The 20,266-nt window shown below is 36.0% G+C and overlaps 1 protein-coding gene and 1 non-coding gene across 2 annotated transcripts; both read left to right on the top strand.

Annotated features, from left to right (window-relative positions):
- The first annotated feature begins 142 nt into the window (after positions 1-142).
- Positions 143-268, top strand: LOC119864311. The gene has a single exon (XR_005373708.1). It is a non-coding gene; the product is annotated as a small nucleolar RNA SNORA18 (small nucleolar RNA).
- A 12,247-nt stretch (positions 269-12,515) lies between these two features.
- Positions 12,516-13,442, top strand: OR4P8 (olfactory receptor family 4 subfamily P member 8). The gene has a single exon (NM_001388627.1). The coding sequence runs from the start codon at positions 12,516-12,518 to the stop codon at positions 13,440-13,442; it is 927 nt and encodes a 308-aa protein (NP_001375556.1).
- Positions 13,443-20,266: the final 6,824 nt, after the last annotated feature.

The raw sequence follows: 20,266 nt of genomic DNA, 5'->3' as shown, positions 1-20,266 counted from the left end.
GAAAGTCCAGTCTTGCTCTAGGAGGATATGTCATACATAAGAGAATCAGGAATCTATGGCCACTATGTACAAGTGTGACCTAGGGGAACACTTCCTATTGGGGGGTGTGTATTATTACAGTGTAGTAGAATAGAAGTTTAGAGTTGAGGTCTATCCCAATTGGCTTTTTCTGCAGACCTACATTACTGGAGATGCATCATCAAATAACTATGTTGTTCACTTTACTCACAGAACTATTAGATCTTTTGAATAGAACTATAAGACAGAGCTACCAAAAGTATGAAAGACCTAATAGTGCTTTTTATTTTAATCTTAGGTATTAGCATGTCCTCAAATTCTGTTTTATTCTTGGATGTGCTAGTTTAGGAGTGAATATGATTTAAACTCAATTCATACTCAGAGAGTCCTAAAGTAAATTGCTTAAAGAAATTAGATCCCAAAGTTTCTAGGTAGAAAAATATGCTCTCAGGAAGTCATCAGTGTGTCCATTTTCAAATGGAGAAATAATAAGCCCAACTAACAGAATCACAGCTTGACATGACAACTGAGGATTGAATATAGGGTATATATGCATGCACGCATATATTATTTTTAATTTTTGCTTTTTAGCATTCTTAGAATCTTCTTTATTAAATTTTTAAATTTTTTAAAAGATTTCTATTTATTTGATAGAGAGCACACAAGCAGGGGGAGTGGTAGAGGGAGAAGCATACTCTCCACTGAGCAGGGAGCCTGACATGGGGCTCAATCCCAGCACCCTGGGATCATGATCTGAGCTGAAGACAGACGTTTAACCAACTGAACCACCCAGGGGCCCCAGAAACATCTTTATTACAAATGCTTTTAAACACTTCTCCACCTGTATTGAAGAATGGAATAACTTCCATTTACTGATGCTACACAGTTCTCAATGCAACTTGCAAGTTCTTATTCTTTGATGACACTCATATTGCAATATATTAATGTATCAAAACAACATCTTGTACACCATAAATTTACGTAAGATATTTCCATTTTTTAAAAAGCAGACATTCTTTTTAAAAGGGCTATGTTGAAGAGAAATTTTGATTTAAAATTTGGAGGAACTAAGGCAACCTTGGTGGGGAGTGAAAAACAATCACATTGAGATTTCCTTAATAAAAATTTACTGACTTTAAATAATGTTGCCTACTGTTGTACATAATTTTTTTAAAAAACTTTTTACATTTAAAAAATGCATATGTCTGAAGATAGATTTTTTTCTTTTTGACGTGAGGCACTTACCTAGGATTTAAAATTTGCTGTTAAGGGTTGAATTGTGTCCTCCAAGAAAAGAATAGTCCCTAGTACTTTAGAATGTGACCTTATTTAGGAATAGTGTGTCTGACAATTGACTTTTGATTGCAATGTAATGTACTAACATTAAGTTCTGATGGTTGAGACATTCATTTCAAAGACATCTCCTGTGCAGTGAACACAATGCCAACTACAAAACTAGATGAGGAGCCAGACTGCCCCACTCATGAAGTCCCCTTTCTGGAAAGCTCTAGGTGACCTATAACGGACTATTTGAGTGACCCTGTGTTTTTCTTCCTGTACTTTAATCCCACTCCTATGTTTTAAATTCATTAGTAGGATCATGCCCTGGGCAAAAGCAGCACTAAACCCCTGAGCCACCCAGGCTGCCCAGTACCCCATTCTTGACCTCAATAAAGGCAGAACCTCAGAATGGCAAGCTCTTTCTGTCTCTCCCTGTCTCTAACTGTGGCCAACAAGGTGGCCCTAGGTGTGTCATGTACCTTTTGTGACTTGTGAATAATAAACCTTGTTTTGTCAAAGTGCTCACTTAATTGTTTCACTTGAGGAAAGGAGGAGAAACTGAAAAAGAACACAGGCCTTTCTTTGGGGTCTCAGAATTGCAATTTGGGGAGCACAAATTTTGGAGTAAACAAGAAAAGTGTCCTGCTCATGTGGGGAAAGCTAGGGTTTTTTTTATGAGAAAGAAGAAAGGTATAATCAGATGATTTAGATTAAGAAAAAGAGAAGAAAATTTAATTTGGTACTGACAGATGAAGCCACTGTTGATTACTATCTTTTCTTTTTTCTTTTTTAAGAGACAGAGTTTGGAGATGGGGCAATCAGAGGAAGAGAGAGGGAGTCCTAAGTATTCTCCACACGCAATGCAGGGCTGGATCTCAGAACCTTGAGATCATGACTGAGCAGAAATCAAGAGTCTGATGCCTAACTGACTAAGCTACCCAGGCATTTGCTTTTGATTATCATCTAATTGATTATTCTACTGAAGCTGTCCAGCAAAACTATTCCTGGTTTGCAGTAGTTAACTCTTCTGTCCTCATAAAGTTCTTATCAGTAGTTTTATGGTCCTAATGACAGTTGTTTTGTTGGATTTTGTGAGAAAAATCTTGAAAAATTAGCACTGCTCTGGCCCAGTTAAAGAATTCATTCATTAGAAAGGAAAATGGAGCTTCAAAATGGAGTCTCTTGTCTCCAGAAATTTTCTAGCTGGCAGTTAGCAGGAAGGCAGGTAGAGAGGGGTTGACTTTCAGCTCCCAGATGTCTTTGCATGTGGCCCCTTTGTCTTCAAAGCTAGGAATGGGAAATTTTATTCTAATTGTACTTTGAATCTTTCTTATTCTTCTGTTACCAATCAGGAAAAAAATTTCTTTCTTTCTTTCTTTCTTTCTTTCTTTCTTTCTTTCTTTCTTTCTTTCTTTCTTTCTTTCTTTCTTTCTTTCTTTTCTTCTTTCTTTTCTTTCTTCTTTCATTTAAATTCTATTAGCCAACATACAGTACATCATTAGACACAGATGTAGTGTTCAACAATTGTGGGATTAGATAAGATCCAAACATTTAACTCAAAGTCAGCATATATCAGTAACCTTAATTACATTTAGAAATCCCTTTGGACATGTAATTCTACATATAACATTTTAAAAATATTTTATTTATTTATTCATGAAAGACACAGAAAGAGAGGCAGAGACATAGACAGAGGGAGAAGCAAGTTCGTTGCAGGGAGCCCGATGTAGGACTAGATTCCAGGAGTACGGGATCACACCCTGAGCCAAAGGCAGATGCTCAACCACTGAACTACCTAGGTGCCCCTACATTTAACATTTAACATATGATATATTATCACATTTCCAGTCCCAGGGGCTATGGCAGGAAATCCTGAGGGGCATTTTGGAATTATGTCTACCACAGTGTTAAAGAAGTTTTGAAAAATTATGGCTTTAACCCCAAAATGGAGAATGTACAACTCAGTGTTTCTAAAATGAGGATAGGGGATCCCTGGGTGGCGCAGCGGTTTGGCGCCTGCCTTTGGCCCAGGGCGCGATCCTGGAGACCCGGAATCGAATCCCACGTCGGGCTCCCGGTGCATGGAGCCTGCTTCTCCCTCTGCCTGTGTCTCTGCCTCTCTCTCTCTCTCTGTCTCTCTGTTACTATCATAAATAAATAAAAAAATTAAAAAAAAAAAAAAAAGACTAAAATGAGGATAGCTTTATCTCTATTAAATATGCCACATCCTATTCCAAATGTTATCCATGAGGAAAATACGACATTCCCTTAGGTGTGGAGTAGTCTTAGAGGAAGTATAAGTAACATTTTATATTTACTTAATCATTGAATCCAACTAAATATATGATCTTCATCACGTATCTTATACAATTAACTCAGCTATAAAAAATTGTCTACATAAATGGACATATCAATGCCATGGATGAGGGCCTGGAGTGAGGAACTGACATTTCAGGATGACAGAGTTTTGCACAGTGACCTATTGTCTGATCTTGTCCTTAATTGTCAATGACTTCTGTCTACAGATTGTGATCTGAATGCTTTGTCCTGTAGATATTTCCAAGTTTCTTTGTAAATTGTATCAGAAAGTTTCTAATAATAATAATAAATAATAGCAGTAATACTAATTCTAATAATAATAGTGACTAAGTATTACTGATGTACAAAATAATTGTACTTATAGGTAAAGAATCTAAATTTCAATGAGATAAGTGTCTTACTCAAAGTCACATAGCTGGTAAAAGGTACACCTGGGATTCAAATTCAGACCCTTTGTGTTCAGTGACTGAGGTGGTAAACATGAAATCATCCTGGACATCTGGCAAATGTATGTCATATAAAATTGCTTCTTCTTCTAAATACTTAAGATGCATATCTAATTAGGTTTTGATGCCGTTGTTATGGTACATCTTTCAGCCATCTCTCTGTTTTCATTCACATGCACACATGCATGCCCACACACACAAAATAATCAGTCTTCCTTGCAGTGTTTCTGACATCAAAAACACAAAAATGAAATTGCTTAGGTAGTGAAATAGAACTATAAGTGTAATTCAATAAAAACTGAAAACCAAATCCTTTAAATTTTATGTTACTTCACCATCATCAATTAATCAAAACTATAAAAAATATCTTAGCAATTTATTTTGTTGCTTTTGAGGTTCTACTATGAGTGGGATGTATATGCTGGGAAAAAAATGTATCCAAAGTTCAATTCAAAATTTAAGGGTAATTTTGAAATATTTAGTACATTATATTATTATTTTAGTAAAAATCTATATATACTTCTTAAGTGCTTACTCTGTGTGAAGTGTGATAGTACTTGTCACAGTCATTGTAGGATCAGTAAAGTATCTTAGCCAGGGTCAAATTCTACTGTACTAGTTACTAGCTGCCTAGTCTTGTCAATTATTTCTTTGTGTCTCTGTGGAAATATTAATCATATCATCTCATGGGGTCATTATGTGCATTACATTTTAAAACTCCCTTTAAAGTCCTTAGCACAATTACTGGCACATTGTAATGACTTTTCAATGACTTCTGTTACACTGGTCATCATTAAAATTTAAATGAGAAACAATAGACCTAATTTTCATTGAGTTAGTCTGTTAAGAAGATGAGAGAAGAATACCAATATTTAAAAAATAGACACAAAACCCCACAAAACAAAACAAAAAACCCTTGGACAATCTATGAAAGGGGATTCAAACAATCTGGTGAAATCAGGTATTGGGAATGTAATGGGATGACTTGGAGCATGGAATTAGGTTTCAGAAAGGTGATATAATGAAGATGAGCCTTGTGGGAATGGGGACATTTAAGTTTGACCTTAAGTATTTTAAGCAAAAGCCCAATACCTTCAATATTAATAAATAATTAGCCTTGGTAATGGAAGCAATGAAAGACCCTTCATAAGTATAATGAATGCATTCGGGTTTATTCCTTGTGTAGAAAGTAATAAGGCATTTCAAAAACTTTTTGGTCACTGACCATAAGACCTACATTTGATGTTTAATATCATATATATTTTTAAAAGATTTTTTATTTATTTATTCATAGAGACACACACACACACACACACAGAGGCAGAGACACAGGCAGAGGGAGAAGCAGGCACCATGCAGAGAGCCTGACGTGGGACTTGATCCTGGGTCTCCAAGATCAAACCCTAGGCTGCAGGCGGCACTAAACCACTGCGCCATCAGGGCTGCCCAGGATCATATATTTGAAGCAATCTAAAACAAATCTATTTTAAAAAGCACATTTGAAAAAACAAAAGCAATAGCAAATTAAAATCACCAGAGTTTATTTTTACTAGGCTTGTCCAAGAATTCCTATAGGGATTGCCATTGACACTGCACCCACATGTTGGCAGTGCCTTGAAATACTCTTCCTGGCTGTTCCCTTGCAGCTTCTCCAACAGCCCCCAGACTCCAAGCATTTAGGGAAATAGACCTTTCTGCTCATTATTGCGCCAAAGGGAAAAAAGGCAAGAAAGGTAGACCCAAACGCAATTGTGATTTTCCTTCCAGTTTTATGATATACTTCTCATTTCCTATTCTGAGTATACATAGTTAGTTTTTAAGATATATTTTGTAGTTTCAAGTTTTTATTTAAATTCCAGTTAGTTAACATATAATGTAGTATTACTTACATGAATAGAATTCAGTGATTTATTACATTTTAAATATAATTAGAAAACTACTTACCAAGTGTGAGACTTTTTTCATTACTTTTTTGTCCTAATAGATCTATTCATTCTTTTGATTTTGAAGATTTTTTTTTCATTTATAGTCATGAGTTCAAGAAGACAATGATATTCCTTTAAATATTAACTGGAATCGGCTGATACTAAAAATGTGAGTTCTTATTTTTTTTCTTTTCCATCTTTTCTTTATTCTTACCTTTTCTATTTTTGCATGCCTGAGTCTGTGTTATCTCTCTGAGCAGCTATAGAATCATCATCTATCCTTATCCACTTGTTTTCTAAGGTAATTTTTTGCATGAATAATATTATAGAAATATATCTCCTTGATAATGATTTCTTTTATAAGCTTTTAGGCTTCTAATTCGTGTAGCAATTCAGCGTTTTAATAGGTGACAAAACAACTTTAAAATGTCTGTGTAATAAAAAATGAAAAGTGGGAATGCTATTTTGAAATCCTGATTTCAAACTTGAGAATATTTAGCTGCCAGATCAGGAGGCTAAGAGAAATTGTGAAATGTTGTGTACTCTACTTTAGATAGAAAAGCAATGATAAAAAAAAATACCATAAAAGTTTGAGAAAAAACAAATAATTGAATAAAATAGATGATAAAGTGAATAAAGATAGTAAGAAAATGATTGAAAATTAATTGATAATTTTGATAAGCTGGCAAATGAGTCAGTAAATCACTTGATTAAAAAAATTAGGTCTTTGCAGCTGGAAGGATCCATGAAAAGTGTAATTCCTAATTTTCTGAAGGAGAAATAGGTACGCAAAGAATTTGAGAAACTTTTTCCTAAATCACACGGTCCAGGAAGTAGCAGATCAGGACAAGAACCTCTATTTCTTGCCTCACTGTGCCATAGGTCTGTTCTACTGAACAATAATCCCTGATATTTGAAATGAAGAGGGATAGTATGGAAGAAAATTTCAATGTTCACAGTTAGAGAAGTTTGAATTATGTAATTGATGACTATTCATTTAACAAAGATAGACTAGATATATATTAAAATTTCAAAAACCTGCAGAAAACTACAAAATGACCTAAGTAAAATAGTGGCATGAAATAATTGTTGGCTTGAAGTGTTTGATTCACTTATTCTAAACAGTAAGAGAAAGACTATATTTTGCAGGGTATTGGAGGTCTTCATGAATAAATTTTTACTTTGGTTTTAGTTCTCCCATCTATGAAAGGGGAAATCCTATTACCTACTCCAAGTCTTGGTCATTAGTCTGGTATTTTCGATAGTGGTGAATTGTCAAAATACTTTAAGACTTCTGTAGAAATTTATATTCAGTGGCATGTTAAACTCACTATTCCAGAGCCCCCTTGTCCTATGAATGGTGAAGCATTTATAGAATATTAGACATTTTTAAATTATAATGAGTTTATAATGAGTTAATACTTAGCTAATTTTCATGATGTATTAAATGCACATATCTGCACCTAATTTTTTTTAAGATTTTATTTATTCATGAGAGTCACACACAGAAGGGCAGAGACACAGGCAGAGGAAGAAGCAGGTTCCACGCAGGAAGCCCAATGTGAGACTCAATTCCGGGTCTCCAGGATCACGCCCTGGGCTGAAGGCAGGTGCTAAACCCCTAAGCCACCCAGGGATCCCTGTACCTAAATGTTTTATAGGAATATTTTAATCTGATTTTCACAATAATCCTATGTGGTTGGTCTTATTATTATCACTATTTTTGCAGATGAAAAAAACAATGCTCAGAGGCTTTGTAACTTGCTTAAGATTATTTAAATTTAGTGGACCATATATTGGAATGCATTCAGCAAAATTCCAGCACTCTCTTCCACCAGGATGACCTGTCTCCTTTGAAAATAAAATTGCCAATTTTATTTTAGGAACTGAAGATTAGCCATTCAGTCTTGTGCCCTATGAAATATTTTCTGTGAGACTAAGGACACCAAGATGATCCTGAACATCAGGGGTTGGGTATTTTCCTCCCCTTTAAATGCCTTTTTATAAGTTGTAGTAAGGCAGAGCAAACATCAATGTCCTGACTGTCCCTTTTAGGATGCTTTCTGGTGTAGATTTTCGTCATGAACATGTTCCAGCAGAGATGAAAATTTTAGGTAATCAGAAGTTTTAAGTATGATGACATTTCTAAGTCCATACCTATCAGAGGCTGTTAACGTTTTGCATAGCACCTCTTGATTATTTCTCAATCTCTGTTGCAGATTTGCTGTTTCCTTCTGTTAAAAGTAAAATAAGAGCTAAAGTTAGTTCAGCAGGGGATCCCTGGGTGGCTCTGCGGTTTAGTGCCTGCCTTTGGCCCAGGGTGAGATCCTGGAGCACTGGGATCGGGTCCCACGTCGGGGTCCCGGCATGGAGCCTGCTTCTCCCTTTGCCTGTGTCTCTGCCTCTCTCTCTCTCTGTCTCTCTATGTCTATAATAAATAAATAAATAAATAAATAAATAAATAAATAAATCTTAAAAAAAATAAAGTTAGTTCAGCAAAACAAGGAACCATGAAAAGAGCAAATTATGAGCTTGTGTCCTCAATAATAAGAGCTAGAGATTTGATAAATCACCTTGAAATTTCTTTAAACCCTATTAGGATTACAAAAGTATAACTAAATGTGCTAGTGCTGATATAAAGACCAAATCCAGATATAGGTGTAAAAGAGATACAGATATTAGTGCAAAGGTAGATGCAGATATAAATGTGTTTCCTGTTTCCTTATATCAAATATCTCCTCATGAAAGAGTGTGGAAATTGGTTACATATGTGTCAGTATAGTTATATTTACATTTTTATTTTTATTTTTTATTTTTTAAAGATTTTTTTTATTTATGAGAGAGAGAGAGAGACAGGCAGAGGAAGAAGCAGGCTCCATGCAGGGAAGCCTGACATGGGACTCGATCCTGGGTCTCCAGGATCATGCCCTGGGTTGAAGGCATCTTAAACCACTGAGCCACCCAGGCTGCCCAATATATTTACATTTTTAAATGACAATTGATGACATATGATGCTTGAGGAAGAGCATCTATGTCTAAACATGCTAAAAAGTCTTTGAGGAAACAATGTAGTAATTAGTGATAAGTTATTTGAGTTTACTGAATTACTTTTCATTCTGCTTTATTTCATTCCTTATGTGTTGTGTTCTTCTTAAACCATATTATAAAACGATGAATTTGAAATTAACTTTAAGTACAGAAGTAATAATGAAATATAATCTCTTTAATAAAGAAATTAAAGCATTGTATAACACTAAAATCCCTTTTGGCCATCACCTTTATTTCTGAGAATTAAATCTTTCCTTCCATATTTTTTCTATTAATTTATAAGTACAGAGGTTCTCACAGAAACTAAATGGCATTCTGTGACTGTGTTCTTCTTTTTTTTTAGCATGCACATTATCATACTGTGATTATTTTTGTGTCCTTCATTATGTTTTCCACACGAAAGTATGTCTTAGTGATTGGTATCATGTTAGATGTCTCCTAGGTATCATCAAACTATTGCCTAGTTTTCCATAATGAGAACATACTACCCCTTATTTCTATTCTATTTTCAGGTTTTAGATCAATTCTATTTTCCAAATTTGAATGAGTCTGTGAAGAATATCCTTTTGTATAGTTTCTTGGGTAGTTTTGCTGGGTCACTCATAAAAAATTTTAATGAATACGTTTTAAAATTTTAGTTTTATGAAGTCGATGAGTGAGAATATAATATCTCATTCCTGTTTCATCTGCATCTCCCTAATTCTAGTGAGGTTGAATCTTTTTATATTTTTCTGGGCAGTTGTGATTTTCTTTCTATGTATTGCCTTCCCAAAATGTTGCTCTTTTAGAAAATTGGGCTACTTATCTTTATGTGATCGATTCACAGGATTTATAAATATTTACTCCCATTTGCTGCTTTTAAAAATATTTGGTTTATATGAAGTCTTGTCATATGGAAGATTTTAAAATAGATTTTATATTTTTATGAATTTGTTTTATGTTCTTTGCTTTAAAAATGTTCCTACATAAGATATAAACTCATTCTAAATATTCTCAATTTTGTTCTTACTTTTTTTGGATACATTTGTATTTTTTGACCATCTGGATTATAATTTTTTGTGCCTTATGAGTGATTTTTTTTTTCAGAGAGACGTTTAAAGTCCTCAGTTATTAAAATTCAAATCAATTTGATTTCCTGGACTTTAAATCAATTTGAAATTTCAACGTAAATATGGAACAAATTGGGATCCCTGGGTGGCTCAGTGGTTGAGTGCCTGCCTTCCACCCAGGGCATGATCCTGGAGACCCAGGATCGAGTCCTGCATCAGGCTCCCTGGATGGAGCCTGCTTCTCCCTCTGCCTGTGTCTCTGCTTCTCTCTCTCTCTCTCTCTGCCTTTCATGAAAAAATAAATAAAATCTTTAAAAATATGGAACAAATTCCAATATATATTAATTAATTAATTAATTAATTAATTTTTATATTTTTATGTATTTATTTATTGACTGTCTTCAAGTCCAGCAATCTGTCTTTATCTACTACTTTTTAAAAAAGATTTATTTATTTATTCTTGATACAGAGAGAGAACACAGCAAGAGGGGCAGACACAGAGGGAGAGAGAATCTCAAGCAGACCCTGTGTTGAGTGTGGAGCCCAACTTGGGGCTTGATCTCATGACCTTAAGATCACAAGAGTTGGACACTTAACCGACTGAACCACCCAGATGCCTCTACCTACAACTTTTTAATTGCTATAGCTTTATAGTATATTTCAATTCTGAAAGATATGTCTATCCTCTTTGATCTTCCTTTGAAAAAGTTAGATTAGCTACTCTGGCTATTCTTTCTAAATTTTAGAATCAGATTTTGATGAAAAATGTCAGAATTTTTGTTTTAACTATTGAATGTATTAATTGGGAAGAATTGACATCTTTCTTATATTGATCCTCCCTAGCCATAAACATGGTATAATCTTTTAATTCGTTATAATCTTTTTAATCTTGTAATACAATTCTATATTCAATGAGGGAATTCTGTTTTTAAGGACAGAATAGGGACGCCTGGGTGGCTTAGTGGTTGAGCGTCTGCCTTTGACTTAGGGCGTGTTCCTGGAGTCCCGGGATCAAGTCCCACATCAGGTTTCCTGCATGGAGCCTGCTTCTCCCTCTGCCTATGTCTCTGCCTCTCCCTCTGTGTCTCTCATGGATCAATAAATAAAATCTTTTTAAAAAAGGACAGAATAGATAACTCACAGATAAAGTAACATTGGACTGTTTATTTTAAACAAATAACACCATAGCCCAGAATCATTGCAACTGTTTTTATTTACGTGATATTTTTCAGAGATTTTTTTCAAGAAATTAGACCACAGGTTGTTAATTTTTGGTTCATGGATGGAATTCAAACTGAAAGTCCACAAACTCCATCAAATCCGATTAAAAATGTATTTGTATGCCAAATGTACATTTTTCTAAAAGTAAAAAGTATTGTTCAATTGTTGTATAACCCTTCACAAACTGGCTGACACCTGTTAATCAGTCTGTATTGTTTCTGTTTTATAGAGCTGGGCATTGAATTTGGCAGTTTTGTGATACATTTTTTTGCCAAAAGGAAGTAAGAGATATAGTTTAATATTTTGCACCAAAGCAATATGTTATTTTTAATTAAAATATTTCAGGACTGGGGACCATGAGACTGTTAAGGAAAGAAAGTGGTTAAATTAAAAGAAATACAAGGTTTTAAAACAGATCTAGTGAAAAAAGGATCTCTGGATGCAATTTGACCCTGCAGGGGTGCTGTCTTACTGGAAAGTGACAGAAAGTGGGACTAAGGGATGAAAACTCCTGAGTTAGACTGAAAGGTGAACTAGGAAATGAGGTCAATTCCAGGAAGCCACAAATATACTGGAACCTCATACAGTGGAGCATCTCTTCCCCAATGATCTGATCTTTGCTCAATGTTCGCAGAAAGTTGTTAAAGGCACTTTATTAAATTGTCATTTAGAGATCTAATATTTAAAATGATGAACTCACTAATGATTAATGATGCTACTGAACTTTCAAGGTTCAGCACAGATTTAGTTCCTGGGAAGGACTGAGAATGATAAGACTGCCCTTGAAGAAGAGATAACCTCAATACTGTTTATACATAACAGAGATTCAAAAATTACTCTTAAGGTATACTACTGAAATCACATCTCAAAATTAACCTAAAAAAGAACATTTCATCTTCTTATTATTTGTCCTGTTTTTCATAGTAAGCATGAGACTTTGGGATTTATTATATTTTCAATTAATTATTTGTGCTTTTATTATTAGCATATGGCTACTCTAATGAACTATATCTACTTGTTGATAGATTGTATGTATTTTGTATACTGCTGCACCCTTAGCATTAATTTTGGTGTTTGCATCATAATAAACAATCTACATTTATTTATCAAATAAATGAATGACTTTTAAAATAAATCAATAATTTTAAAAAGTTGGGTGTTTCCAGTATGTTAACTTTCCCCTCTACATAATCAGACCCACAGAAGCAATGGGACATGAAAATATCACAGAATTCATTCTCTTGGGACTTTTTAGTGATAAAGATGAGAAGACCGCCTGTTTTGTGCTGTTCGTACTTTGCTACATTGCAATTCTCTCAGGAAACTTGCTCATTCTTCTCACAATCAGGGGCAGCCGCCTCCGTGAACAGCCCATGTACTTTTTCCTGAGCTACCTATCTTTCATGGATGTCTGCTTCACTTCCACAGTGGCCCCCAAACTGATCATAGACCTACTGGCCCAGCAGAAGACCATCTCCTACAATGGCTGCATGGCCCAGATGTTTTATGCCCATTTTTTTGGTGCCACTGAGATCTTCATCTTGGTGGCCATGGCCTATGACCGATATGCAGCCATCTGCAGACCCCTTCACTATATGGTCATCATGAGCAGACAGGTGTGCTATGTCCTTGTAATGGCCTCAATTCTCGGAGCATTTACCCATTCAATCATGCAAGTATTGATTGTTATTGAACTTCCCTTCTGTGGCCCCAATCAGATAGACCACTATTTCTGTGATGTTTTCCCCTTGCTGAAGCTGGCCTGCATGGATACTAGCTTGTTGGTTATTGTGATCATTACTACCACAGGAGTGCTGTCCATTTTGACCTTTGTTGCCTTGGTAATTTCTTACATCATCATCCTGTCTACCCTGAGGACCTACTCATCCCAGGGCTGCCGCAAAGCCCTCTCTACCTGTGGCTCACACATCACTGTTGTGTTCATGTTCTTCTTGCCTCTCATCTTCACATATGTCCCCATGGCGGATTCCGTCAGTAATGACAAAGTGTTTGCCCTATTTTATACCATGATTGCTCCCATGTTCAACCCTCTCATCTACACATTGAGAAACACAGACATGAAGAACGCCATGAGGAAAATGTGGTGCCGGGATGCACGGTTTGAAGGGAAATGAAGTCCCTGGTGTTCAAACCATCCTCTGGATCACCTTCTATCCACAGCATCCTAATGTCAGCAAATATGGCAGGTACAGAGAAGTGGTGTGTTGTCATCAAAAGTTGCAAGACTTGAAGAGAGAGGGCCCTTAACCACCTTCTTTCTGTTACTTTATTTTTCTGAACCTATGTAAAGGGGATGAATCACATGACCTCCATGTCCCTGCCAGCTTTAACATTCTGGAACTTATGTCTGGCATTTTGGAACATTCTGTCCATCATGATCCCAGACATAGTGGACATATAGCACTATTATCAGGACACACTATAAAGACTGCATGGTCTGACAGTTATGCCTTGCTTTAGGAAACAGATTTTCGACTGAGACACCTCTTACAAAGACAGAGAGGTCTTAAGCCCTCCATTTTTTACTGGTGTCCATTGCAATAGAAGAAGCAAGCAATGCCCCCAAATTTGCAAGTGTTATTGTATATTTTAACCCTTTACATAAACAGATAATGCTTGTAAAATAATGGAATGCAGGTAATTACACTATTCACACTGTCGTTATTGTAATTAATTCTTAGTACCCTAATGATGGTGTATATCAGGAATTAGAAGTTTCAAATTAGATAATGAACACCACTTTTTCAATCCTTTGAATGTAACTCCATGACCTCATTTTAAAATAACCTCATTTTAAAATCCTTCATGAATGTGCAAATTGATGTTTTTTGTAAATGTGCAATGTGGAAAATCTCCATTCTGTAAAAGACCCTGAGCTTAAACAGCCACACAGCTGAGTGTTGCCTAGGTGGCTCAGTTGGTTAAGTATCTGACTTTAGCTCAGGTCATGATTTCAAGATGCTCGAATTGAGCTCTGCACTCGAATTTCAGTGGGGAGCTGGCTTGTCCCTCTACTCTTACCTCCTCCTCCCAATAAATAAATAAAATATTTTTTAAAAAAGGGAAGCTACATAGCTGAAGACATGGATGTCCCTGGGGTACATTCTGTAGATCCTCACTGCTCTTAATGCAAATGACATATTTTGACATTTTCCTTCTACCATTTGTGCGATGCAAATCTGTCTCACTTAGACTCAGGCAGTCCCTTATACTAGTGAGAAACAGAGAAAGTTAGTTTGAGAAGCAGATGCAAGTCACTGAAAACTGGAGTATAGGCCAAGAACAACTTCGGTGCATTGAGGTGTTTCCAGTTTATACAAGAATTCTCAAATTTTGTGAATTGGAAGGGGCCTCTGACATCATCTAGGGCCATCCACGAGCATGAGAAGAGGAACCAAGGCCCAGAGAATGGGTTCACCAAGTTTGCAATTATGAGAGGCCCAGACTTGTTATTTTCTGGTGCTCCATCCTCTTCAGTACAGTCCCCGTAAAGAAATTGAATTGTATTTACTTCAAGTATTCCTGTCCTTTGTGCACCAGAAATCTGTTTTTTTGTTTTGTTTTGTTTTGTTTTGGATTACAGTTGATACCCAATGTTGCTTTAGTTTCAGGTGTACAGCATAATGATTCTACCAATCTCTATGTTTTGGTGTGCTCACCACAAGTGTAGCTACCACCTGTCCCCTTGCACTGCTACCCTAATACCAATAGACTACATTCACTATGCTATGCCTTTTACTCTTGCGACTTATTCATTCCATACCCAGAGGCCTGTTCTTCCACTTCCCTCACCCATTTTGTCTGACTCCACTCCACCTACCTTCCCTCTGGCAACCATGGGCTTGTTCTCTTTATTTATGGGTCTGAAGGAATCTGGGTTTTTTTTTTTTTTTTTTTTTTTTGGAATCTGGGTTTTAAGGTGAGGAGTACATTTACAGGAATTAGCCATAGTTGATGATGATTTCAGCAATAGTTTTTCTTTCCCCAAAAGACCTTGACATGGGTACTGTCTGCAAATTAAGGAACTTAGAACATAATGGGAGGCAGAAAAATAATGAAGTATATTGAAAAGGAGGTAAGAAGGACAATAGCAGATTGAGTCAGGATTCTTGTTTTGATGTTGATCTGGTGGCAGTTATGTCCTGAAAAAAAAAAAATGTCTATAGCTGTATGGGCTTTTGCCTAATTCTGGTGCTTATTTTTAATAAGCCTGTTATTGATGCATATACAGGCTACACTCTCTGATAATGAATTAAATTTGCTCACTGGGACAAATTGGCTGTTTGGTTTTTCCCCAAAGAAGACAGGCCTTTCAGAAGTCCATTTGAACCTGGCTGTTATTTATCTTTTGTTAACATTCTTCTCATAATTTATCAACAAGTGAGGGGTGGAAAGGAACCTACCCAAGAATAATAAATATGTCATTCTTTTCCTGTGTGTTATCCATGGTTGAAATAGTGAAAGGGAAGTTGGATGTATATTTAGGTATTTAGAATTTGTCCCTTATGTATATAATCAAGGTTATGTGCTGCCCCTCATATCCATTCTCTCTTGCTTGGCCTTTTATACTACTCCTTTCAAGTTATCTTACACTAAACATACTGGAGGTGTTATTAGCTAAAGAGTAGGCCTTCGAATCCCCACTTCTACAGTTTGACCATGCCATTCTTGGATCAGACAGCTCAATAATATTGTGTAAACAAGCCTTTGGAATATATGTAGCTTATACAACAAGCATTTAGTTTTTGCTCATGTGTCTTTGCAAAAGGTGGGGTGTAGCTGATCTAGGGTAGGTTCAGGTATACCTAATGCAGCTCTATTTTTATCAGGCATAAAAGAGAAATGTTATCTTAATCTTTGTTAAAATGAAAATTTATATTCTGTGCATGTGATGTTTGACATTACCCTTGACTTATGGAAGTTCGGCTTTGTCTGTCTCTCTTTATATTGTGGTGCACTTCTTTGGTGGATTTTTAAATACTAGAATGTAAAATAAGACATATTTTGAAGATTTGAATAAAGTAACGAAGTTTGCATTATACCTCAGAACAAAACTGGTCACTATGAAAGATATGAATATATTGAAACACTGTCAAAGTGAGGTACTTCCACATAGTTATTATAAAAATGATAAATTCTAGAGCCTCTGACATATGACAAATGTTTTAATTTTCAGGATATGTTAAAATGAAAAAAGGGATTACATATGGAGGAAGATGAAAATATTTTACATATTAAACTGAGCAGTGCAAGAAACCATGTTTAAAAATATTCTGCTATTCCTAAGGACAGAAGTATAAGCACTAGTTGGAAGATAAAAGGAGATACATTTTTATTTTCTACTGTGAAACAGACTAATTTATCTATCTGGAAAATCAGAAGGGTTGCCATTTATTTCAATCAATGAAGGCTTTAAACAAAGTCAATCTGTCATCTTATAACAGCAAGGTTGAAAAACTACAAAAAATATAAAACTCCAGTGGTTGGCAGGCAAGGCTGTGATCACATGTCTATGAAATAAAATGGTATAAACCAGAATCACCCCTACTGAAACTGGGGAGAGTCTAATGTAAGAAATGATCTTTTTCCAAGGAACCAAGAATAGATCATCTGAGCACCTCTGATTGGGATTGACTCTGAGGACCTTTTGTGAACGAGAGTAAATGTAGAAAGTCATTGATAGAAATCTAAATACCAATGGAATATTACTCAGCCATTAGAAACGACAAATACCCACCATTTGCTTCACCGTGGATGGAACTGGAGGGTATTATGCTGAGTGAAGTAAGTCAATTGGAGAAGGACAAACAGTGTATGTTCTCATTCATTTGGGGAATATAAATAATAGTGAAAGGGAATATAAAGGAAGGGAGAAGAAATGTGTGGGAAATATCAGAAAGGGAGACAGAACATAAAGACTCCTAACACTGGGAAATGAACTAGGGGTGGTGGAAGGGGAGGAGGGCGGGGGGTGGGGATGAATGGGTGACGGACACTGAGGGGGGCACTTGACGGGATGAGCACTAGGTGTTATTCTGTATGTTGGTAAATTGAACACCAATAAAAAATTAATTTATTAAAAAAAAGAAATCTAAATACCATTTACTATGTCCTTCTTCTTAGTCTCTGATAGTAATAAATCTGTAAGTTTTTATCTTCTAAGGGATGTCAGATGTTCAATAAAATGAATATCCCTTGGGGATCCCTGGGTGGCTCAGCAGTTTAGTGCCTGCCTTCAGCCCATGGCATGATCCTGGAGTGTCAGGATTGAGTCCCACATCGGGCTTCCTGCATGGAGCCTGCTTCTCCCTCTGCCTGCTTCTCCCTCTGCCTGTGTCTCTGCCTCTCTCTCTCTGTGTCTCTCATGAATAAATAAATAAAACCTTTAAAAAACAAAAAAGAATGAATATCCCTTGCTAGTCAAGACTTAAGTTCAAAGGCATGACTAAAAGAGTGTTGTGGAGGAAAGTTACAAATGGATAATATTCATTTATTGCACTCTTTTCTAAATTTAGTTCAAATTTAGTTCCTTTGCATCAGTTAGTAGAATAGACAGGGGTATATATTTAAAGTTGCGGCTCTTTGGATTTCATTGACTCAGAGTTCCCCTGTGCTCTAAGAACATCAAGTATCATCTACTCCCAGTATTTCCAAATTGAAGTGCTCAGATGTGCCACTGCCTTTATAACAATTACAAGATGAGCTTATTAAAATATGGATTTTTGAATGTCCCTTAACTATGGCCTAATAAATTGGAAACTCATAACACAGACACTTTGTCTCTTCAAAAGTTTCTCCAAATGATTCCCATGATCAAACAAACTGGAGAAGCACTGATCTAGTCATTATTAAAAACTGAGCAAGTGGAAGTCCACTGAGATTCCAAGCTGGGACGATAAACATGATTTTGAGTGTTTCCAGGGCCAAAGTTTCTTAATTGTAACGTCTATTCCAGATATGGTACTGCCTTTGGTCTTTCTTATCTTTATCTATGTGAATGCATCAACATCAGAGATAATCTTTTTATTTATTTATTTCATTTTTAATTTTATTTTTTTCAGAGATAATCTTTTTAAAGACTATGTACAGATCTTTTTTTATAATAAATTTATTTTTTATTGGTGTTCAATTTGCGAATTTACAGAATAACACCCAGTGCTCATCCCGTCAAGTGCCCCCCTCAGTGCCTGTCACCCATTCACCCCCACCTCCCACCCCCCTCCCCTTCCACCACCCCTAGTTTGTTTCCCAGAGTTAGGAGTCTTTATGTTCTGTCTCCCTTTCTGGTATTTCCCACACACTTCTTCTCTCTTCCCTCATATTCCCTTTCACTATTATTTATATTCCCCAAATGAATGAGAACATACAGATCTTAATGTAATGTGCACACACACACATACAGACTCTACCATAAACACTTACCCAGGTACAGGCAGTAACAGAATAATCAGATCTTTGCAAAAGACAAGGAAGTAATAAGAAGAATATCAGTGATGTGTTCATTGTTATAGAAAAATAAAGCTCAGATTGCAGGAATTGAAGAAGAGATGTGTGATAAATGGCTCACTGTGTTCAGTAAAACTGCTTGGTTCAAACACTGGAGAAAATACTGTTTCCCAGTCAGGCCTTTCAGTATTTTATTTGCCCTATTGTTTGAATCAAGTCACTTACTCATCACATGTGTATTTATTTTCATTCAGTTTCTTCAGTTTTTCCTTTTAGTAACTGTATGTCAATTGGAGACCAGTGGCTACAGACAAGTCAAGATTAGTCAGGTAGCAGGAGCATATGAATGGGATATTAGAATTACAATGCGGATCTTTGAGGCAATTTTCCCCTCCAGTTTCTTTACTATTTGGGTAAAGAAAATGAGTCCTAGAGAATGGAAAGCTTTCTCTCCAGAGCAGAGGATTAGGACAGATCTTTTGTTTTTTAAGTGTATTTTATCTCTTTTTCATGTGCACATAGCTCCCTTCCTTTTGAAGCCTTGCTAGGTTTAGTTTCTACTGTGTTTTGGCTTAGATCAGAACCCTATAGCTCAGATCTCTCTTATTCTTCCTGTATCCTATTGTGCAAGTAACATATTCATATTGAGTGCTCAATATGTTTCCATCACAGTTCTAAATGATAGGATAGATCATTAGAGATCTTGAATACTAGCCTGATACATCATTTGTAAATGTCTTCCCTATTCTGTAGGTTGCCTTTTCCTTTTGTTGACTATATCCTTTGCTGTGTGAAAGCTTTATACCTTGATGAAGTCCAGATAGTTCATTTTTGCTTTTCTTTCCCTTGCCTGTAGAGCTGTGTCTAGCAAGAAGTTGCTGTGGCTGAGGTGAAAGATGTTTCAGCTTGTGCCCTCCACTAGGACTTTGATGGATTCTTGGCTCACAGGTCTATCAACAACTTTTGGGTCACTTTTTGTGTTGGTGTAAGAAAATGATCCAGTTCCATTCTTCTGCAATGTGGCTGTCCAATCATTTGTTGAAGAGACTATTTTCCATTGGATATTCCTCCCTGGTTTGTTGAAGATTTGAATATTAGTGGACCATAATGATAAGGATTCATTTCTGGATCCTCTATTCTATTGATCTATGTGTTTGCTTCTGTGCCAGGAGTATATACTCTGATGCTTACAGCGTTGTAATATAGCTTGAAGTCTGGAATTTTGATGTTTTGGTTTTATTTTGCAACTTTCCTCAGGCTACCTGGGGTCTTTTCTGGTTCCATACAAATCTAGGATTATTAGTTCCAGCTCAGTGAAAACTATCGATTTTAATTTGATAGAGATTGCATAGAATGTGTAGATTGCTCGGGTAGCATAGACATTTTCACAATATTTGTTCTTCCAATCATGAGAATGGAATTTTTTTCCAATAAATTCTGTCATCTTTAATTTCTTAAATTTCTTTCATAAGTATTCTATTGTTTTCAGAGT

This window comes from Canis lupus, chromosome 18, assembly GCF_011100685.1.
Source record: "Canis lupus familiaris isolate Mischka breed German Shepherd chromosome 18, alternate assembly UU_Cfam_GSD_1.0, whole genome shotgun sequence".
In the NCBI taxonomy this organism is placed as follows: domain Eukaryota; kingdom Metazoa; phylum Chordata; class Mammalia; order Carnivora; family Canidae; genus Canis; species Canis lupus.
Note: the sequence above shows the minus strand (reverse complement) of the source record. Positions and strands in the feature narration are given on the sequence as shown.